The 23,673-nt window shown below is 37.3% G+C and overlaps 1 protein-coding gene across 5 annotated transcripts in view; it reads left to right on the forward strand.

Annotated features, from left to right (window-relative positions):
• The window catches only part of ATP2B1 (ATPase plasma membrane Ca2+ transporting 1), a 62,505-nt gene that overhangs the window by 36,534 nt on the left and 2,298 nt on the right, over positions 1-23,673 (forward strand). For all 5 annotated transcript variants that reach the window (XM_035551658.2, XM_035551657.1, XM_035551660.2 and 2 more), the window contains exons 7-20: positions 831-869; positions 1,242-1,403; positions 3,773-3,987; positions 5,145-5,387; positions 7,309-7,550; positions 10,371-10,608; positions 11,512-11,691; positions 11,773-11,860; positions 12,123-12,229; positions 15,087-15,278; positions 15,475-15,688; positions 15,846-16,057; positions 17,623-17,730; positions 19,639-19,821. In XM_035551658.2, coding sequence (XP_035407551.1) covers positions 831-869; positions 1,242-1,403; positions 3,773-3,987; positions 5,145-5,387; positions 7,309-7,550; positions 10,371-10,608; positions 11,512-11,691; positions 11,773-11,860; positions 12,123-12,229; positions 15,087-15,278; positions 15,475-15,688; positions 15,846-16,057; positions 17,623-17,730; positions 19,639-19,821 — 2,423 coding nt within the window. The remainder of the gene's footprint in view (positions 1-830; positions 870-1,241; positions 1,404-3,772; positions 3,988-5,144; positions 5,388-7,308; positions 7,551-10,370; positions 10,609-11,511; positions 11,692-11,772; positions 11,861-12,122; positions 12,230-15,086; positions 15,279-15,474; positions 15,689-15,845; positions 16,058-17,622; positions 17,731-19,638; positions 19,822-23,673) is intronic.

Below are 23,673 nucleotides of genomic sequence, written 5' to 3' on the forward strand. Positions count from 1 at the left end.
AATGTTTAATTCATAAATTTCATTCATGAATTTATTTCATTATTCTAATGTCCTTCTTCTTGATCTCTTGCTGATCTCCATTTCTGAACAGAGGTAGGAATGATATTTTGTCAGGAACGTGAAATATTCTCCTCGTGCTTTAATATTGGTATGTTGCCAACAGATTATGTTCATGCTTGCGTAAATAGGGTTAGCATAGATCCAGTAATCCAGCGCTGTGCCTCCATTAAGCTTTGGTGTGGATTTATAAATATTTTATATTACAGTAACTTCTGCAATGTTGTGCAAAAGCACTGATTCTGGAAGTGGAATCTGATCTTACAGTTCGTTACAGTAGTCAGGTACAGTTGACAGTGCTGAAAGAACAGAGCAAGACTGAGGCCACCAGAATCCCTTTAGTGTTACAAATCTCTTTCTCAGAAAAGGTTTAAGAATCTTTCCTCACTACCTGCTTCAACTAAATACACTTCCATAGGACAGCTGTCTGGCCAGGCAAGGCCTTCTGCTGTGTTTCTATTTACTTGTTTATAAATGTCTATATCAGTAATTTGTGCAAATTTGACTATGGTAGGAGTCTTGTATGCAGTCTAGTATGGGAAACATACAGCAGTCTTGTATGGGAAAAGTCCAAAACAGTGATGTGAGTTGCTTTTGTGAGTTAACTAAGACTTTAAAGGTAAGTTATGTCAGCCTTCTGTCTCCCAGGTTGTTTTACACTTTCTGAAATGCAATCACTTGTCTCAACAGATATTCATGTATCTATTATATAAACCTTAACACCGAGTTGGACTCTGCACAGCCAATTTAAAACAACTTTCCCTCTTTGACAGGTAAAAAACAAGATGGAGCTGTTGAGAACCGTAACAAAGGTAAATGCAGTTTCTATGATCCTTTCTCATAAGTCCTTATTTTCTGACTGTATACAATGAATACATACTTTACTATGAAAATGCTTATTGCATCCTGATGTTCAAAGTAATTATGCTAAACATAGCATAAGTGAATCTTCTGAAAACAAATGCTTAAATGAACTTGGCAGTCTTAAGTAAACATTGCTGAAGTCTCCTTCTCTAGTATCTAGATATCTTGTTTAAATATTCAAGGATAGTATGGCATCTCTGGGTAAGAGGTACTACACAATACTTATGTTCAGCTGGGCCTGATACGTAATCAAGCTTTGTAAGTACTATTGATTTCAGGGACTCCAGAATGGCTAAATTTTATTTGCTTATAACTTCAAGCTAAAGCCCAGGATGGTGCAGCCATGGAAATGCAACCACTGAAGAGTGAGGATGGTGCGGATGGAGATGAGAAAGACAAGAAGAGAGCAAATTTGCCAAAGAAAGAAAAATCTGTTCTCCAAGGCAAACTTACAAAGCTAGCTGTTCAGATTGGCAAAGCAGGTATGCCTTACCACTGTCCTCTTTTTCCTGATGTCACACTTCTGAATAAAGTAGTAACATGCATAGTTCATGAGGAGATAAGCTAGTCAAGGCTAGCTGCTGAAGTAAAGTGTAAAATTCCGATGCATATAAGTGTGCCATCATGCATAAGCGTGCAGATGGCTTCTGAGAGTGCATAATGTTGGTGACCTTTTTAATTTTGTCTTTATTTAAATATATTCAGGCTTTAAAGTATCAGCTCCTAGGACAGCCAATTCCAGCTTGATAACATTGGACAACTGTTATAAAAGATGTTTTTAGGTAAACATAGCTTTTAGTGCTGCACCTAGAGAAAAATAAGTTGACATAAGTCTGTGAAAAATGTGGTAGAGCTGACTAGACTATCACTGGTATTTCAAAAGGCTTAGGAATTTCCACTTAATACATGCTTCACTGCTAAGTAATAAAAAATTTTATTGACTTGCTGCTATGCTTTAGTTTGTTACTTTTCTTTCAGCTGTTTCATCAAACATTTGACACTGTTGCTTATAAAAGATAAGCTAAAATAACAACGAAGCTCAGTGTGAATTTTAGGCTTTGTTATCTAGTGTGTAGAAGTTTGGTTACTTTATTTCAGGATTTATTTTGGTGCATGTGAACCTAATGAGGTTTAACATGTCTAAGAGCAAGGTGCTGCACCTGGGTTGGGGCAATCCCGGATGTGAGTACAGACTGGGAGAAGAACTCATTGAGAGCAGCCCTGCAGAGAAGGACTTGGGGGTTCTGGTGGATGAAAAGCTTGACATGAGCCAGCAGTGCGTGCTTGCAGTCTAGAAGGCCAACTGCATCCTGGGCTGCATCACCAGAGGAGTGGCCAGCAGGTCAAGGGAGGTGATTGTCCCCCTCTGCTCTGCCCTCGTGAGGCCTTTCTGGGATTACTGCATCCAGGTCTGGGGCCCTCAACGCAAGAAAGATGCTGATCTGTTAGAGTGGGTCCAGAGGATGGCCACAAAGATGATCAAAGGGCTGGAGCACCTCTCCTGTGAAGAAAGGGTGAGACAGCTGGGGCTGTTCAGCCTGGAGAAGAGAAGGCTCCAGAGAGACTTTATTGCAGCTTTTCAGTACGTAAAGGAAGCTTATAGAAAAGGTTGAGAGCAACTTTTTGCTCAGTCAGATAATGACAGAACAAGGGGGAATGGTTTTAAACTAAAAGAGGGGAGATTTAGATTAGAGGTTAGGAGGAAATTTTTCACTCAAAGGGTGGTGAGGCACTAGCACAAGCTGCCCAGAGAAGCTGTGGATGCCCCATCCCTGCAGGTGTTCAAGGCCAGGGTGGATGGGGCCCTGGCCAACCTGGTCTGGTGGGTGGCATCCCTGCCTATGGCAGGGGGGTTGGAACTGCGTGGTCTTTAAGGTCTCTTCCAACCCAAGCCATTCTATGATTCTGTGTTGAGTTGTTGAAAGAGTTAAGTTAAAAGGAACTTCTGGAAGTCTTGTAGTCCAACCCCCAGCTCAAAAAGAGCAAATTAAAGCATCTATGTCATAAGATAGCTATGGAGCAAAGAGCAATTAAAAATTTTTAGCTTTAGCATTTCATAGTTTGTATAGCAATGATAATTTTTCATTGAAAGCCGAATAAAGCTTCAATAATGGTTAGTGTAATACATTATTCTTCTCAAATAACTTCTTGACATTTTTTTGTTTTTGAAATAGCTCTTTTCCTTTTTTGTACCTCTTAACCTATTCTAATTCCCCACATACCCTTAATGCTCATCAACTTCATGCATGCGTTTTTCTGTCCTGCTTCTCTGGGTGGTGCAAACACTGACATATTTGTCTACAAACAGCTGACACTTCTGTGATTTCTGTTGCTTTATTTCAGCCAGGTCCATTTTTTCTCCATTTTGCTGTGGTATCTTAAATGTGCCACAGAGCTTGTTAGCAGTAGTTCTAATTTGTCTTCCCAGTTATTTCTATTTCACTGAACATTGTTTACCTGCCATATTTAATTCCAGCTTCAGTAGAAAGTACGGTGTGAATAGTCACCCAGTTACCCTCTCTCTCTGCTGAGTAAGTCATCAGTATAGTTATGGAAGGCCTGTTGAACTCTTTCAATTATTATGCTGTTTAGTCAATTTACTTTACATACCGCTCTCTCCCATTCATAATTAGATCTACACTTTTCAATTAAGTGAAAAGAAAAACAAGATTTTAGAGGCTTTTAAGTGAAATTCATGAGGAAATACTTGCGCCGAAAGTTGGTATGTCTCTGAGAACTACCTCTGAACTGTAACTTCTGCAAAGGCAGGAGTATTTGCACTTAGCCAGAATCTGTACGGTCAAATATTTAAAAATAATTTCTAAAAATTGTTTGTTCTCTTTTTTAAAAGGCTTGTTGATGTCTGCAATCACGGTCATTATCCTTGTGTTGTATTTTGTAATTGATACCTTCTGGGTTCAGAAGCGACCTTGGCTTGCTGAATGTACACCAATTTATATTCAGTACTTTGTGAAGTTCTTCATTATTGGAGTTACAGTCTTGGTGGTAGCAGTACCAGAAGGTCTTCCACTTGCAGTCACTATATCGCTGGCTTATTCTGTTAAGGTAAGTGGATAGGGAGCAGATTTGAGAGATAGGTGGGTGTAGTCATCAGCTGTGAAATCTCACTTTAGATATGCTGCATCAGATACACCCAACAGACTGAGGAGAAACTTGCTTTTCTTGCTTCACTGAACTGCGTAAGAAGTCTTTCGCAGTATTTTTCTTAATCTCCAAATGAGTACTAACATGAATGCTGAGCAGTGACGGCCTGTTGTTGCCAACTAATGATAAATGCTTTTAGCTGTTAACATTCTAGCATTAGCATGCTAGAATTGGATAAGTTAGTTTGTTATTTACAAATTCTTCTGTCAATGCGTACTTTTACCTCACCAGCACGTTAAGCAACTACTGCAAAAGCTTCCAGATTGAGTCTCCTTGAGGGATGAATATTCTAGAAAATAAGCTGTATAATAAGCAGCTAGCTATGTTTTTTTAACTCATGGTCTTTGTTCCTTAACATATCTTACTGCTTCAGCAAGCTGGGCCTGGTTATTGATCAGAAAATCTCATTGTAGAGACAATAACTGTGTAGGATGTGTTCTAAAACTGAGTAACATAAAGTACTAACTACTAGTGTCTTTGTGATTGTGTTACTTGAAATTACTCTGCATCTTAAAGGTTAAAACACTCCCCAAACCTGTTAAGTAAAGATTTTTAAGCAATGCTAGACCTGTGAAACTTGTGTAGTCCTCACTCTCTTAGCTGAAAAATTAGGCTCTTAGTTTGTATGTGATGTGAAGTTTGACACTAGCATCCTTGAAAATATGTCATATGGCATTAAAAGTCTGTGGCATAATTTACTTGTTCCTTCTAATAAGCAAAAAACAACAGACTCAAGCCAATGAACAGAGCCTACCTTGGAAAATATATTTTAATATTGTATTGGTAATGCTCAGTCTGTACCTCTATTATATCTCTAAATATCAACATAAAATACTTCCTCATAAGTCTGTGACTAGTATCAGTCTGCCATGCAGATGTGGAAGAATAAGTTCCTATGTTTAGGAACTTTGTTCAAAATGGGGGGAATCCTTACAGCAGCCATCCAGATAAAGCTGAGTGTGTTCTGCAACTGCTCTCTGAGTCTGGACACCCTAAATGAAAATTTCTGAAACATGAACTGGTGGTTAAGGATAACTGAACTGCTTTTATTTTTGTAGAAAATGATGAAGGATAATAACTTGGTGAGACACCTGGATGCATGTGAAACAATGGGTAATGCAACAGCTATTTGCTCAGATAAAACGGGAACATTGACCATGAACAGGATGACAGTGGTCCAAGCCTACATCAATGAAAAACATTACAAAAAAATTCCAGAACCAGAAGCTATTCCAGAGAAGATTATGGGTTACCTTGTCACAGGGATTTCTGTTAATTGTGCTTACACTTCCAAAATACTGGTAAGTAGATTTTTTCATTCTAACCAAATAACTAAACATCTTCCTCAAAAGATAAAAAGTGGTGCCCACATGATAGTCAGTAATTAAATGTTTGTGGCAGACAGCTGTGTAAAGTGTGTTGTATGCAGGGTGAATAGCTCAAGAGTTCATTTGAGGCTGAACTTCAAAAATGGCTTTCTACTGAAGATTGAAAGATACAATCTCAGGAAACTAACTTCCTTGTAAGTTCATAAGTGTGTCTAAATTTGTTTTTATAAGGAGGACAGTTTACCACATTTGGAGAACAAATAGTTTGATTTGGGAGCTACTTCAAAGGGTAGCATAAGCTTATGTAGAAAGTAATTCAAAAATGCAAGTACGGATGATGCACTTGATGGATTTTTTTCAGATACTACTAATATGAATTTGTAGGCTTTGGAATTGTAACACCTTTCCTAATAGCTTGAGACTTCCAAAATATTTTTGGAATAAACAGAATAATGGACTGTTATGCATTACAGGGACTCAAATACTTAATACTGTATGTCTCTTCACAAATCCCTCTGATACATAGACAATACTCAAATCTCCCTTGTGTGCATCATATTTTCTGCAACACCAGAAAACACTTCAGGTTCCATGCTGAAGTCATTCCAACATGTTAAGTAATTTAGTTTGTTTCAAGGCAGTAAAAATACTAAGTAGGTCTTATTTTTTTAAAATAATTACGCTTCAAGATTTAGTAGAATTCTCCACTATGAATGCTTTCTACTTGAACAGAAGTAAAACCAAGTGACAAAAGTCACTTTTCAGCCTATAAAGATGGTAACTCCACAAGAATTTTCTTGCTAGCAGTACCCGGGGGGATATATCAAGATCACAAGCACCTCTTTCTCTGGAATGAGGCTGAAATACTGATCAGTTGTAGCACGTGAGAAGTTTCACAGTCTATTTCTTAAGGAACCTTTTATAGGAAGAAAAAGTAGCTGTTTATAAGCTCACCCAGTCCCTTAGTCGGGTATTCCAGTCCATTCATCTTTGTGGCCTATTGCTGGACTTGCCTTGAGTATGTTCATCTCTCTTGTACTGGGGAACATGTTAAACTGAACAATTTAGAAGTGTGAGTTTTCAGTACTGTGAAAATGAGATCTTGCGGATCTGAACAATGAAAATGGATTACTGCCTTATGATTATTGTAGTTGTGATCTAGCTATTTGAGGCCTGTCAGGTTAAGTACTTCAGCCTCTTTCGCTACAAAGTACAGTGCTATGTTACAGCTATATACAGAAATATCTTCAGAAAATTACTCCTTTTAGCACTAGTCTGTGCGTATCCCGCATTACTGAGATAACTTGTACTGGTATAAAAGGACTGGATACTGAAAAGAGTTCAGAAACAAGTTAAATAGGCCACGGCCTGGAAAACAGAACTTGTAGTGAGACTTAAGAAGCTTAAAGACTTAGTTTCTCCAGTAGAAGGCTAACAGGTGATTTGATCATATTCTAAGACATTGAGGAAGAGCTGTTACAAGAGAAGATACTTTAATTTAGCAGAAATAATGGCATTTAGTATGTTTTAATCAGTTTCCTTAAACTTATCTATGTGTTTATTTTGCAAAACAATTATTCAGGGATCTACTACATTCAAGTGATCCAGGCAGATATTTCAAGCAATGGGAAACTCTAAAAAGAAAGGTCATCTCTGGATTTGATACAAACTTCATGGTGATTTTTGAGCCTAAGAAATAGATTGCAGAAGTCACTTATAAAGGTCAGCAGTATGATCTTGTGACTTATGAATTTATAGATTAATCGTTGCAAGAGTGAAACTTCAACATCCCAGAGCTAAGCTTGGACTTAACCTTCCTTGTATTCTAAATGCTGTACTTCAGTGGTTCATAAGTTAACCTCCTCATCAGTGAAGGTTCTTGTTCTTCTTGCAGCCTCCTGAAAAAGAAGGTGGCCTACCACGTCATGTTGGAAATAAAACTGAATGTGCCTTGCTGGGATTGCTCTTGGATTTAAAACGTGATTATCAGGATGTAAGAAATGAGATACCAGAAGAGAAATTGCACAAAGTGTACACCTTCAACTCTGTTAGAAAATCTATGAGTACTGTGTTAAAAAACTCTGATGGCAGTTTCCGGATATTCAGTAAAGGTGCCTCTGAGATAGTTCTTAAAAAGTAAGAACAACTACTATTGTACTTTGGCACTTCTAATTCGGCTAAATGTTGTGATAGGCTAAGAGTCTGTAAACTGCTAAACAACGTTATGCCATAGACTGCAAATCATTTCTGTAGTTCTGTTCGTGAACAAGTGCAACAGTCCTGTACCCCTGGGATAGCTGCTAGCTCTCTGGCTTCTCTCCCTCAGTTATTTGACTTTATACAGTGAGGTGGGCTGGTAGCATTTGGGTTACTTTAATTCTAGCCCACTAAAAAGTGTAAAGCAGAAGTACAGCTGGTCATTTTTCATTTTAACATGTAAACTCTGCACAGATAAAGGAAAGTGTTTGATTAGCACTATTCTCTAGTTACTAAACCATTTTAGTTTTAAGTTGGTAAAAATACTCACCCATGTTCCAGGAAAGTCCTGACAGCTGATCCACTTAAAATCTGGGTAGGGTTTGTGACTTTGCAAAATTGATCACTTTAAGATTACTTTGAGATTGAAAAGACTGTGTAAATTCGTGCCAAAGTTGATTACTTTAACAGAAGATTGAACTTGACCAACACAGCGATTTTTTTTTTTTTAATGTGACAAAGCAAGTTGTTTCCTTATGCATCTGTAGAGGCTTTTTGTTCTAGTGATTAGACTATTAGTGAGCAATGTGTCACCACTGGGACAAACCTTAAAGTGTGAAAAGGCTGTGGTAACTCCTAAACGGGTGAGAAGGCATGCATGCATCCTGTAGTCTAGAAACAGCAGTTGTAGCCAGTCTGTTTTTAGTCTTAACTTCATACTGTTTGTGTGAGTGTAGCACATAAGATTGTGTTCTTTACTTCAGCTTAATTTTTTGCTTGCAGCCAGCCCCCAAAATCACTGCTTGGGGTGTACTAATACACTAAAGAGAGAAGATGAAATTTTTCCTTCTCCATCAATTTAGTGCTGACAACAAAAAGCCAGTCTTTCAGGGACTCTAGTTCCTTTTGATACAGAATTTAGATTTAGATGTGAATTACTATATAGCTAAATTTTAACCCAATCTTCATCAGTGAGTAACTATGCCTTTTTTTGCCTTGCTTCTACCTTGTTGAATAACCGAACTGTAGAAGATGCTAGAATTCATTCAGTCTCGACTCCTGTGGTCCATTTAGGTTCACAATTGAGATACAAATAATAATGGTATCTAGGAAAGAACAAGAAAACCTAGACCGATTTAGATAATATTGGTATACTGTAATCCCAAAGCTATTTGAGCAGCACTGTCTAAGAAAGTCTTAGCATCCTAAGCCATTTTCTTTACCTTCTGCCTATGCTGTGCAAGAAGTTCATCAGAGAACTGGTAACATGGTTTGTCAGCTGTGCTGCTCATTCTCTACTATCACATGTATGACTATTGAGCACTGAAAGTTTAAATGTGTGTGTGTGTGTGTGTGTATATATATATATATATATATGTGTATATATATATATAAAAAATATCTATTAAAAGATACAAAGGAGTTGCTAGTAAGGGTAGAAGAAATGCTGCAAAAATTTTAAAGCAAAATAGTTTTTTCCTCTTTCCTTACAATCATGTCTCAAGTCAAATCTTTGAAGTGAGTTTCAATTAAACCTTTACATAAAACTTACTGGTTTCCATGCGTTCATCTTGGAATGCTTTGAAATCATTGCAAGCCCTATGATTAGAGTTAATGCAAGATATTCTTAGTGGTTGCTGACATTTGAGCAGATAACCAAAATCAAGGACAGACTTCAAATTTCAGTTATGATAAATAGCAAGAAATGTAAAGGAACTGCTTCATCTTTATTTCCTGGCTGCGGTGGAAACTTTGTATGTATTGCACCTGGGAATTTCCTAAACCACTGGACTAAAATACTTGTATGTAACAGTAGTTGTCTGTCAGATCTGCCAGATGTTTTTAAAGTGTCATAAATTCTTACTTTTTTCAGTGCCACGTCAGTACTGATTGGTGAAACAAGTGCTTATGGCATTGCGTTATGGCAAAACTTTAGTAAGGATACAGATGAACAAAATTACATTTATTGTTAAATGTACTTGTTACTATTATATTCGTGGCATCAATATATGCTCTCTGTGAAAGCAGTGGCATCTATGGCATGAAGAAATAAACTAAAAGCGTGAGTTGAAATGCTTGAATATGTTATTTTGAGTCTAGCCTCTTAAACTTTTCAGTCAGTTTTAAGTATTTGTTTTTAATTTAATGCTCCACATTAAGAACTCTATGCCAAATGGTTTGAATTTGAAATGTACATTTTGATATTTTTTTTAGAGTAGTAAGGTTTACACCCAATGTTAGGATTGGTTCATCATATCATCAGAGTTTGGTTTTAATGCTGTAAGCTTATTGCTTACAGCTGTTGAAGCACCATGTGCATGTTCTGGAAGTTCATTGTACTTCTGCGATGATTGCAGCTGTTAACAAGGTAGGACAATTTGTTGGGAAAACTTGAAACTAGATTAACTGACTCCAACAGCGTAGGCACTACATTGATGTGCAGTAGAGAAATGGTTACTTCTAGGAGGCAACTAGTGTTTGTTTCCTCAATTCAGGGGACATTATTTTCATCCCAGGACAGCCAGCCATCTCAGTTAACATTCTGCAGATGGTATGTTTTACAATTAGGAAGAGATTAAGTGCATATGGAGGAGATTACCTTAGAGTTGCTGCTATTGTGTATTTTTTTTCGTGTGTGTGTGAGAGAGTCTAATGAAAACAAAACTTGTGGAAACTTACTGGAGTTGGCTAACAAGCCATTTTCCACAACAAGCTGAACTTTGGTAAACATCTGATAACTACTTAAACTTTCCTTTTCAGGTGCTTCAAAATACTGAGTGCTAATGGAGAACCCAAGGTATTCAGACCTAGGGACCGAGATGATATCGTAAAAACTGTAATTGAGCCAATGGCTTCTGAAGGACTCAGAACCATTTGTCTGGCGTTCAGAGACTTCCCAGCTGGGGAACCAGAGCCGGAATGGGACAATGAGAACGACATTGTTACTGGTCTGACGTGCATTGCTGTTGTTGGGATTGAAGATCCAGTGAGACCTGAGGTAGGATCACTGAGTGAACTGCAGTGACTATTAAAGCAGATCCTGATTCATGCAAAAAGTACAAGAAACTGAATTGCTATTGCATGTCTTAAGAATAGTTAATAGATGAAAATCTAATTTATTGGGGGGAAAAGTTAATGGAGCTACAAAAGCAGATTAAAACTTCTTAACATCACTTATGCTGTGTTACTGAAGCTCTGTACAAACTAATGACTTAAGGCGCTTACTAAGCAGTGTGTCAGTAGATGGAACAGCTAGTGTGTTTTTTTAACCACTAGGAATATTAAGAATATGGGTTAGGATCATATTTAGTCATTGTATTTGCTGCCAGCTTCTCATGGGAAGGAAGGTTTGTGATCTGAGAAGTGAGCTAAGGAACTCTGCTTGTTGTTGAGGTCTATGGAGGGCAGTAATTCTCAATAGTGGAAACTATAATGCTGCATGTAAATGGGACTCCTTTTTGATCCACATTACTGTCACTTGACACTAGAAGTCATGGGTTGATGAGTATTGTGTGAATTGTATTTTATTTTACATAATCATAAATGTAAAGCCAGTATTTGGTACCTTTTAGCTACTACTACACCCTATAGTGTATTATGGGGTTTGTGTGTGATATTTTTGAAGGCTGCAGTAGTTGAAAAATGAAGAGGGTAAATAAACAGGGGGGCAGGGTGGGGGGAAGGCAACAAAACAAAAAAGAACCGCCCTTGGCCAGAATAGCCATTTATAGGTTTTTCAGGAAAAGAATTAAGGTGACTGAACTTTTTTAAATGTTCCATAACAACGGTATTGATTTTTAAAATAAGAGTTATCCTCGTTTGAGCTAAAGACAATTCATTCACATGTCTATATTTCTTTAGTGACTGTATAGTCCAACTCCGTCATTTTTTTTGCATATAGGTACCTGATGCAATAAAAAAATGTCAGCGTGCAGGCATAACTGTGCGTATGGTCACTGGTGATAACATTAACACTGCTCGTGCTATTGCATTAAAATGTGGTATTCTGAATCCTGGTGAAGACTTTCTGTGTTTGGAGGGCAAAGATTTTAACAGGAGAATACGCAATGAAAAAGGAGAGGTAAGCACACTGACTACTTGAGTTAGATCAGCAGCTGTTTTGTTAAGTCACATAACCGCAAAATATAACTTCTTTTTGCAGATAGAGCAAGAGCGAATAGATAAAATTTGGCCAAAGCTTCGTGTTCTTGCAAGATCATCTCCTACTGACAAACACACTCTAGTAAAAGGTAAATAAAAACCATTTGAGCTTCTAGATTTTTTTCTAGAAACAGAACTTTCCTTAGGATTTTGAATAGTGGGAAATGCCAATGAGTGTATATTCATTTGCCAGCTGATTTATTTCCTAAGCATTGGGGGAGTGAGGGAACCAACGTAATCACAGACAGTTCTAGTGTTTTTGGCTCTGAGGAAGATAATGGTTTTCTCTTTCAGCTTCAGTTTTTGTTGTCTGTTTTGAACTATTGACACTGAGATGTCATTTTATTTTAGGTATAATTGACAGCACTGTCTTTGATCAGCGGCAAGTTGTAGCAGTAACTGGTGATGGTACCAACGATGGTCCAGCACTGAAGAAGGCAGATGTTGGATTTGCCATGGTATGACTTTTTTTTTCCTTCAGTATTTTGAGTGCTGTTTTGATAAAACAGTTTATCTAATCACTTTGAAGAAGATTGAATAACCTGGTTTATTTCCTGAGCTAATATACAACTAAGTTAAGTGTGTTGACTTCTCTCACATTTAATACTGATTAGTTTTTCTTGTTCCTCACTCTTCTAACTTAACCATCTTTTTATTTGATTAAAAATGTCTTTGTGGCATTTGCCATTGAATAAAGCTTACACTGCAAATCCCCAGTCATTTGTAAATCAAAACCTTTTTTAAAGCAAAGACTTGTTACAAAATATAGCACAAAAATTACTGATACTGAAGATTCCTGCAATGAGATCTGTTCAGCATATGGCAGAATGACTTAGGTGGTAAATAGCATACTGTGTTGATGTTCAGTAAAGTTTATACACGATATGAAATGAGCTTATTCGTCTGTTTTCCATAAAATGATGCAGAAGAACAGGGAAATTAGGATGAAAGAGTCCCAGTTGATGTTTAAAATTACTTTGGAGGCTGTACTATGATACCTCTAGTACAACTGAAATAACAGCATTTTGTGGCAGCCTAGGATCTTCATTTGTCTGAACGGCACCTCAGACTACTCTACTTTCTCAATTTAAATTCTCAAACACTCTTTGAAATGGGAGCCAAACCAAGTCTTAAGAGAGCTCATGAAAATTAAGCAGAATGTTTTAGCCTAAATTTACCTTGTGTTAAACACTTGTTACAGAGTCCTAAGCAGTCTATGGTAGCTAAGGGAATTGCATTGTCATTTTGCTCTTCCTGGGATGACCTGAAGGAATTAGGAGACAAAACATCAAAACATCAGTTCTCTATCAGATAATAAATGATCTTTAAGAAGACACAAAAATGTTAATACTTGAATCTCTCTCCCAGAGTCAGGGGTTGTTGTGTTTTAGTTTGATTAGTTGTTTGTTTGGTTTTTTTTTTTGAGATGTCTTTACTTTGTTGTGGCTTATGTATTTGTTCTTACTGATGCAATTGTCTACATGGTACTAAATATTTGATAAATTACAGCTATAAAGGTGGTCCCTGCAAAACCTTATCACTGTCAACCATAGAATGGAATCATAAAGTCACAGAACAGCTTGGGTTGGAAGGGACCTTAAAGACCATCTAATTCCACTCCCCAGCCCCCCTGCCATGGGCAGGGACACTTCCCACCAGACCAGGCTGCCCAAGGCCTCATCCAGCCTGGCCTTGAGCACTTCCAGGGGTGGGGCATCCACAACTTCTCTGGGCAACCTGTGCCAGTGCCTCACCACCCTCTGTGGTAAAAAGTAGCCTCCTAACATCTAAAATAAATGTCCCCTTTTAGTTTAAAACCATTCCCCCTTGTCTTGTCATTATCTACCTGAGTAAAAAGTCACTCTTCAAGTGACTTTCCGCATCGAATTTGAGTTAAAATTCCTCATTCTGCTTTATAAATCTGGATTAAAATTTATGAAAATAAACTAGCATATATTGATCTTCCATTATATACAGAGCCTTAGAATACTTGCCTTGCCTGGAGTAGATTTAGCCTATCAATTAAAAACCCTTTAAGCGCTAATACTAGACAGGCTCATACCTTAAATATTGTAGGCTTCAGCTGTCTTCTAACTACTTCAGAGCACTTTAAGATGAATACTTCAAGCTTCTTCTTGCCTCAAGACTCCTCTTCAGCCTTAAGCTGACAAAGTACAGTCTGGTGCTAGTCGGTCACGTTAGTCTTTAAAGGCTCATCATTAAGCTTTTGAACTGGGGGCGTGGTGGTGGTGTGGTGGTGAGGTGGGACGGATACCTGAAGACCACACTTTTACTACAATGTGCAGATGTACTGAATTAGATATTAATCTAGTGGGAAACAATCAAGAGAAGGAAAAGCTTCCATGCAATTTTCAGAGTATTTTCAAAAGCATACCTTACAAATTTATGCATGAAATGTTCTCTACACTGTAACAGTCTTGTTAGGATAAATGTGTTTTCTGCTGTTTCTGCTATTGTATACAGCTGCTGTAGTTGGTGCTGTTGGGGATGCTATCTATGTTCATCTCTTTTCGTTTTATAAGAAAAACAACGAAAAATGCCACCAAAATAAACCCCATGCACCAACACATCATCTCTAACTGATTATCTAAATATCACTTAAAATATCTACTACATACTATTTGAAGGCATCTTTTAAATTGTACACATAGCTGTGCAGGTGACTTAATTAGCAAAATAATGATCATTAAATTTCTTGTTGAGTTACTGTCTATGGTATTTCAAAAAGCCATCCTTGAAGTAGGTGTTACGTATAATACGCAACTTAAACTTTTTAAATAGTCTTAGGAAATTCCAGTTGCTCAAAACCTAACAATGTCATTGCATTGCAATGTCACATGCAGTGATAACAAGTCTTGCTGGTCAATGTCAATACGTTTCTGCAAAAGGTTTTTGGCGATGTGTATTGCTCCACCATGTAGATACACATGTATTGCCCTACTGCTTGGAATCCATATAGCAAACTCAGGAGATGGACTAACCTGTAGTGCTGCACCATCTGGTGGTCTTTAACTTGAACAGGGGGAACTTGCACAGTGTCTTTTTCTTGTCAGCTTGAGATTTGTTTATTACTAAGGTCTGTATACTTTAAATGACTTTATAATTTTTCATTCTCCAGTAGAACTTAGAAGCAAATCTTGCATCAGTAGAGCTTTGGGTTGCTTACATTAAAGTAATCCAAAAGACATGGTGCATCAAAGTGCATGCCAAAATGCTGACCAAAGATATAATTGCTTCTACTATATACAACAGTGCATCCTGTTACATTTCATAACGTTTCTCTTTTTCTACCAGGGAATTGCTGGAACAGATGTAGCTAAGGAAGCCTCTGATATTATCCTTACGGATGACAACTTCACAAGTATAGTTAAAGCAGTTATGTGGGGACGAAACGTGTATGACAGCATTTCCAAATTTCTTCAGTTCCAGCTTACAGTCAATGTAGTAGCAGTAATTGTGGCTTTTACAGGAGCATGCATAACACAGGTATGTACTGGTGGTGGGTAGTTTCAACTAAAAACGTTGCAAATATCACGACTGACTCAAATGAATTCAAACTCAGTTGTATAATAGTCCAAAGAATGTAATGCTCTTCAAAACATGGCAATGTCTTATAATAAACACCTTTAATAGCTGCAATTTGTTCACTTACACTCGAGGGTTTACATATCTATCTTTATAGGATTCTCCACTTAAAGCTGTGCAGATGCTGTGGGTAAATCTCATAATGGACACATTAGCCTCTCTTGCCCTGGCAACAGAGCCACCGACTGAAGCTCTTCTGTTGCGAAAGCCTTATGGTAGAAACAAACCTCTGATTTCCCGCACAATGATGAAGAATATCTTGGGTCACGCATTCTATCAACTGGTAGTGGTCTTTACACTCCTGTTTGCTGGTAAGGATACTTAGACTTACAGAGTTATGATAAAAGTTCTATAGAGTTGAAGTCTTAAAACCTAGTTTTTTTATTCTACTGCATGTTCTGTCTGTGTGTGTGTGTGTGTGTGTAAAGTCACCAACTTAAGCTGCTGATAAATGTCTTTTATACACAGGTGAGAAAATTTTTGATATCGATAGTGGAAGAAATGCACCTCTGCATGCCCCTCCTTCAGAACATTATACTATTGTATTTAATACATTTGTGATGATGCAGCTGTTTAATGAAATTAATGCCCGAAAAATTCATGGCGAAAGAAATGTTTTTGAAGGGATCTTTAACAATGCTATCTTCTGTGCTATTGTTTTGGGGACGTTTGTTGTGCAGGTAAGTAACTTCTTGCTTACCCTGGAAATGCTAACCACCTAGGCATTTCATTTCTACAATGTGAAAAATCACCAGTCAAACACACTATAAAACACTTGGAAGTCCTGCTTGACAGGGTCTTCAGGTAAGACCTCTTTGAAATTGTCAAAATTGAAGTGTAGAATTACTTGTATTTAGTCTTTGTGTTTTCTAGTCCTTCAATTTGATGTTGGTGTTCTAGTCTCTTAAAATGTAAAGAAGCTGTATCTTCCTCAATAGAAATCTGTTATCTGTATGGATAATATTGCTTTAGGTCTTATTTACACTGATGACTAGTGACCTTTAGTTGGTGCATCTAGGCAATTTGTAAGAGCTGGTTAGTTAAATCTTTCTTTACAAACAAGATGAATTATTATCTGAAACTGATTAGGTCAACACACTGAGAAACAAAAAGTCAAAGTTTAATTTAAAGAAATAGTTTACACAAGATAGCTTCACCTTCTCATTAGCATTAACCTTTAATTCATTCATACCAATGTAGTGAAATAACCAACAAAACAGTATTACATTTTAATGATTAACAAAATATAATTTTGACTTATTTTAGACTTAAGGTACATCACACAACTTCTTAGCCTTTGAATTCTACAAAGTTGACCAAATATATAGCAGTTCAAGCAGTGCAAGTATATGCACCTCTACTTCATGTAAAATTGATTTACTTACTTTCCCAGTTTCAGACTTGTTCAGGTGGCACTTCCCCAGAAGTTACTTTTCTTTTTATGCTGGCAAATGCAGTAGAATATTATTTTCCAACAAATCCAAATATGTAGAAAATACTCCTGCCTACAACTGTGTTCCTTTCATAAACCTAATGGACAGATGCCTTCCTGAATAAGCAACTCTTGAGTTGTCTTACTTTTTTATTCCATGTTAATAAAATAAATTACTCTTGGGCTCTCAAGTTGTCAGGAGTCTTACTTAATGGTCAGTACTGTTCCCTTTTGAGGTTTGCCCTGCTACTTGAAAGTTTATTCTCCAGGGCAGAGTTCCATGCATATTATTCCTGTGCAGTGGGGATACCTTGCTCATTAGGGCCTGTACAGATTGTTGTAATAAGTCAGAAGGAGCTCATTTAACTTTTTTTGAGGTCTTGACCACGCTTCCCCCAGGGATTTACTACATAAGTCATCATAAGACTTGTGTTAACAGAAGTTCATTCAGATCAGTTCATTCAACTTTCAGATGGTTGTTCATATGATAAATAAGCACTGTAAATTTGTAGTATTAAATATTTGCTGTAAATGTCATATGAAGAGGGAAGACTGTAAGCACAAAGAAGTAACCAACAGGGTTTTCTTGAGTGTACCATATGAAGAATAACTAAGTAGTTCTTGAAAAACTGAAAAGCAAGAGAAGATTGTTCATGTTTGGAAACAGTTCCAACAGCTGAGACAGAAGAAGTACATTCTTAATGAGATAGAACATAGGATTTACTAAAGCAATGTTTTCTGTAACAATCTTTTATTACGGAATTTTCTAGTAACAGATCACTGATCTATGTTCAATAATGCTGCTCTTCACAGATAATTATTGTGCAGTTCGGTGGAAAGCCTTTTAGTTGCTCAGAACTCTCAATTGAACAGTGGCTGTGGTCTGTTTTCCTGGGCATGGGAACACTACTCTGGGGCCAGGTAAACTAGCTTTTTTTCAAAATGTCAACTATTTACTTGTGTGTGTGTGTGTGTGTGTGTTTGTATTTTCCATGTAAAGCATTTTATCTTAAGTACTCATATCTTTCAATGGGACTACATGAATTTGTGGAGATTAACAGTAAATACTGCATAAAATAGTCTAGGTCAATAGCTAGGAAGTCCGTAGTTGGTTATTCCTTACTCTGACAAGGATTAGTTATAATTCCTAACTAGATGCTATGTCCAGTTTATGCTCAGTAACTTTTAACTAGGAGTACCTGTAGTAACTACTTAAACAAGAAATTGTCTTCAGCCAGGTAAGTACTAGAAGAACTTCTGTAAGAATACAGATGCAATTAGCATGCTAATGTTTCAATATATTTAACTTGGTGTTGAGTGGTTTTCTTGATGAATCAGGACTGTTATACTTGCTAGTATTTTGGTATTTTAGGACTTCCTGGAATAGCAGAAAACACAGCAAAACTCAAAACAGTTTTCTCTTTAATCTTCTCCAGTTGCACAATTATGAAGCATAACTAAGCTACTGCATCTTTTTTGTATTTCAATACTATTGCATGCACAACAGTAATTGTAAGCAGCAAGCTTATTTACACAAAACTTCAGAGCTACGTAGTTTGTCATTATTTAATGGCATAGTTGTCTAAATTTTTCATACCACTTCAAGAGTTTTCCAGTACAGTTTCTTCCATTCCACTTTGTAAAGAACACTTCAGTTTTAATATGAAATTAGCAGGATTAATTTTAGTTGTGAATACATACAGAAGTGCATATTTTAAAAGTGGCTATGAGACTTTAAAGTAAGTTCTTGGAAAATGTATCATTTTAAAAAATTAAAATCAAATACTCACTCTGAGGTTTACAGTTAGTCTAGAAGAAAGAACTGAGATGGCTTGAAATACCTTTGATCCAAATAGTCTTGCAGGGGCTGCAGTTCATGCTGCTGTAGCATTTCATTAAAGAGAGATGTTTGACTTTCTGAGAACAGTAGAAACTGAAGTGTAAGCTGGGAGCATTCATAGTAGCCACGTCAGTATGAAGGGCAGTTTATTTTGCTTTTGGAGTAGTCTTTTGCTTTTGGAGTAGTCTTTTTCTTCTGCAGCTGCTGAAATGGTCTTCTAGGTTTATGCTCAAGGAAAACAGGTTGGGAACTGACGTGGATCTACTAGATGGGATGTATCAAAAGATGAACTCCCCTTCACTACATAGTTCAACAGAATAGCCCTGAAGGTGGGGATGAAAAGGAAAGCTGGAACATACATAGCTTTTATTTATCTTAAGCTAGATGAATTAGTTTAAATTAAGTAGCAATTTAATAAAAACAAATAGCAATTTAATCATTTGGTATAAGGGTTTTGAAACATCACTCACCTTGCAAGTGGTATTTTCCAGGTGTCAAAGGAATGCATGCCTGTTCTGTATCTCTGAATAAGCTGTGGCTGCTTCTAAGTAAATGTAGTTCCTCTCATATGAGGCAACACATCATGCTTATCAAAGTGAAGATGATCTGAAAGCTCTAGATACTAGTACAGTCTACAGAATTAATGGCTTTTCTTAAGTTTGGTACTGTTCCTTTGTGGCATGGTCAAGTAATTATAAAGTGGAATCTTTGTCCCTACTAAGGATGAAGTTTTCTAGGTTTGTAGTCCAAGTTTAATTTCACACCTCGGTTGAGGTGCCGTGGAAACACACAGCTTTGCAACTAATCAGCTGGAGTGATGGCTCTATGTTGATGCACTTAACCCGTGTATATCTTTATCTTTTTTCCTTTTTTTCCAACTTTGCTAATTGTATGCAGGATTGTATGTTAAGGCTTGCATCTGTTAGTATGTTTATTATTTTTTCCCCTTAAAATAATAATCCTGTTTCATAATTTTCATTCACTGTTAGTTGATTTCAACAATTCCAACCAGCCGCCTGAAATTCCTTAAGGAAGCTGGTCATGGAACACAAAAGGAAGAGATTCCTGAGGAAGAGCTAGCAGAAGATGTGGAGGAGATAGATCATGCGGAGAGAGAATTACGTCGTGGTCAGATCTTGTGGTTTAGGGGCCTAAACAGGATACAAACTCAGGTATGGTCTTGGAGAAGGTAGGACACAGTGGGTGTTATGAGGGAAATCACTCCTCTCCATCCCCAGTCCTTTGAGTGGCAGTTCTAAATGGTGTGGCTGAGACTCTCAAGACGGGTTATGGATGAATGTATAATCCCTCAGGGTTTTGTTTTCTTCAGCTCTAAATGCAACTCTTACCTGTGTATCTGCTGTATTAAAAAAGAAAAGTGCCTTTCTTCTTTACTTTTTGTGTGTTATAGATGGGATGGTCCTTTTCTCTCTCTCTCTCAATCTCATTCTCCCTCTCTCCCTCCCTCTCTCCCTCTCTCTCATTCTCTCTCTCTCATTCTCTCTCCTTCTCTGAGCAAGCTGTCACAATCTCTGATTCCTTGCAGATGGATGTAGTGAATGCTTTCCAGAGTGGAAGTACCATTCAGGGGGCTCTAAGGCGGCAACCCTCCATCGCCAGCCAGCACCATGATGTAACAAATATTTCTACCCCTACACATGTAGTGTTTTCCTCTACTACTGCTTCTACTACTGTGGGGTGTGAGTGTGTGTTCCTAAAGTGCATGAAATTAACATTTCCTGATTCACATACCTAACGTTTCTCATTTTCTCCTTAGTACTTAAAATCATCGTTCAGGCTTTTCATAGAGCTTTTCCACAAAGTGGAGTCCTCAAGACTTTTTTTTCTTAGAGGGCTGAGAACAGGTGGAACAATTGCAACAAAAGAATTTCATGTTAAAGCTGTGAGCCTGCACATCCTGTACCTTCATCCATTTGTGTATAGAGGGGTATTTAAGATAAAAACAGGAAAACTGTTGTAAATTTTCGAGTATATGCCTCTTAGGGTGAATTACGTTGAATAAGTGAATTAAGTGTACAATCGTAGAACTAGGTCTACTAAGTAGTTGTACTCCATAAAGCACAAATAATACATTAAAAGGTAAACAAACTGATGGAAAAGCAATGGTATTTTGAAAATATGAATGTAGTTAGAACATAGAGCACTAAATGCATTTTCTTTGTAGCCTGTGAGGAACTTCTGAATCTCTGCTTTTGTTGGACGTTTTTACTGAATAACACAACTTTCTCAACATCAGGATTCAGGTGGCGAAACAAGGCTTCTTAAGTGCGTACAAGTCAGAAACAAGTCAGAAGAAACATTTATTTAGCTAATCTAAAAAGGAAAAAATATCTAAGCACTCAGCGGTAAAACTTTCATTCACGTTTGAAGGATTTCTTTTCCTTTCTAGGTTCTTCTGGCAGCAGTTCATAAGCCATCAGTGACAGTACAGTTCTTGTCTCACCTTAATTCTGCCCTGTTGATATTGTGATCTAAGTGGCATTTTAGTTTCAGCCTTTCTGTCTGTAGAGGCTAAAAATTTAACTGCTCATGTATGTAGGCTTAAAGTATGGATTCTCTTAAATTATGGATTCTGAAGATGTGTAACAGTTAGATATTAGCTATCAGCATTCAACTATTGTTGAAAGTTTTCCATCTTAGTTATATATTATACATTTAACTTCCTTCTCTAATTTCCTATAGAATGGTTAAATAATCGTTTTTTAAAATAACTTTGAGAAGGCTTCTTTTTTTCCCCTACTGCTTTTTAAGATTTCAGATTACCAGGTGGATGAAGACCCTTAATTTAAGGAGCTGCCTTAATTGTTCTCTTCTGTTTTTTTTCCGGCTTGGCCAGAATTTGTGCTAGTTTGCACAAGCTAACCTGTTCTCCATTGGTGACACAGATATTTTCCTACTTTGCAGCAGTATTGAGAAGCTCAGCTCACAGACTTGCATGCCTGAAAAACACAAAATGAAAAGTAGATTTACCAGAAAGGATGTGCAGAATTGCATCTCCTACTTAAAATGCTAATGAGTAACCTGTATCCCAAACTACACTCAAGAAAATTAATTAGACATTCAGAATTCTCTAGAGAGCAACTTCACGCCATGCTGTCACTTGAGCAGAATCTAATGGGCGCTGCAGCATCTCATTACATCAAATGACCAATGCTGGTACAAAGCTACAGCAGTGCAGAAGCAGTTTTTGAGTCTCACTGAGAAGTACAGCCTTCTGCTACACCCTCCAGGAGAACATCTTTTGATAAGTAATGTATGTTAATGGGAAGCAGATGTGTTACTTCATTTTTCTCTTTTTTTGGAGCTGTTTGGTGGAAGACAGTTCAGATGTTCCTGTGAAGCGAGGCTGCTGCTCTAAGCAGCCATCTGGCCAGGAGGATTTGGAGTGCTTACTGCATTCCTTGCTATTCTGGTACTGATATGAGAAAGGCCTGATGACAGTATAAATTATACGTAACAAATTGTCTTGTTTGCTCCTCACCTATATTTATTTATAGTTAGCTTTCTTGTCTAATTATCTTTAGTAGCTGAAAATAAAACTTTTTTTTTACCTTTTATTACTTAAAATGCTGTTTATCTGATTTCTGCCTTCATGGCTGACTTTCTAAGGGTCTTGGGTTCACAGGAGTGTCCAGATTAGTCTTGATTCACATGCACGGAAATAACTTTATTGTGGATATGTTTATATTCCTATGATAATTACAGCTGTCCTGTTAAGCTAAAAACTGTTTTCCATTACTGCTTATGTTCTAACTTACCATCTGTAAGCAATGAAAAACTATTCCCATGAGGCAATCATATTTCATTTTGCCACAGAAATTGGTGGTGGGATGCAATATGCCAAATAAAGGAATTGCAAACTTTCAGTTTGGCATTGTCACTGCTGATTCTCTTGGAAAGTGCCAAGACAGCTCATGCAGCATGCTGGACTTGTTTAAAGCTCATGTAACATGCAAACTCCTTAGGAGCATGCTCAATTTTTTTTTCATGTGATGAATAGTAAAGTATTAGATGCTGCTGTAACATTTTACTTCTCAAGCACATCAACACTATTTCTTGTCATCCCTTTATTGAAAGTTGCATGTCCTCCCTGTCACCTCCCAGTGATTTCCACTGTCATTGGGTCTCAGCTGTATATCTACAGTATAAAAATGGGGACTTCATAGGTTTTTAGTAAAATTCTTAGTGGAAATGGGGGTTGGGGGGAGGGGGAACAATGTTATTTCTAGAGGTCAAAGAAAGTGGTCAGAATCTGTCACATGTAGTGCTTCTCTGGTAACAAACTTGACACACTGCTTTTGGGGAGTCCTTTTTTGTGTTTACTACAAGGGTGTTTGATGTATCTTAACTCCTTTGAAGTCAATGTTCCTGACCTGCTCAACCTTCCAGCTTCATTCCTTCACCTGGAATTGCTTTATGTTTACTATAAAGGAACTCAGTGCATCTTGTATGGAAGCAGTAGTCCTGATAAACTTCCTTGCTTGAAACAAGTCACCTTGGATGCGCAAAAGAAAAGTTGTCTTAAATTAGAAGTCTTCTTAAATTTTGACTTACTGTTTTGTAACAGTAAGCTATTCTTGTTTACTAGAAAATTTTGCTCTGTTTCTTATTGTACAACACAGGAGCTTTGGATTGAAACTACTTCCCTGAAGACTTACTTGGATTGCTTAGAGATGTTGAGCATTGAATAGGCTACTAACAGAAGGGGACGCTGAACTGTATTTTGATGAAAGTGTTAGACAAAGGGCTCATTGACTTCTGATTAACTATATGCATATCAATTCAAGAATAAATACTGAAATTCTGTAGTTGGTCAGGGAAACATGGAACATAGAAGAGGTGTGTGGCAGGTGATTTCATCCTTCAGACGACAATTTGAAAAACATAAGTTGAAGTCAACTTGGACATGCACAATTTGCAAAATGAAGTTGTACTTCACTATATCCAATTTCACATCCAATTCCATTCTGAAATGTTTGTTTATGAATTCTGTAAACTCAGTA

This window comes from Cygnus atratus, chromosome 1 (genome assembly GCF_013377495.2).
Source record: "Cygnus atratus isolate AKBS03 ecotype Queensland, Australia chromosome 1, CAtr_DNAZoo_HiC_assembly, whole genome shotgun sequence".
Classification (NCBI taxonomy): domain Eukaryota; kingdom Metazoa; phylum Chordata; class Aves; order Anseriformes; family Anatidae; genus Cygnus; species Cygnus atratus.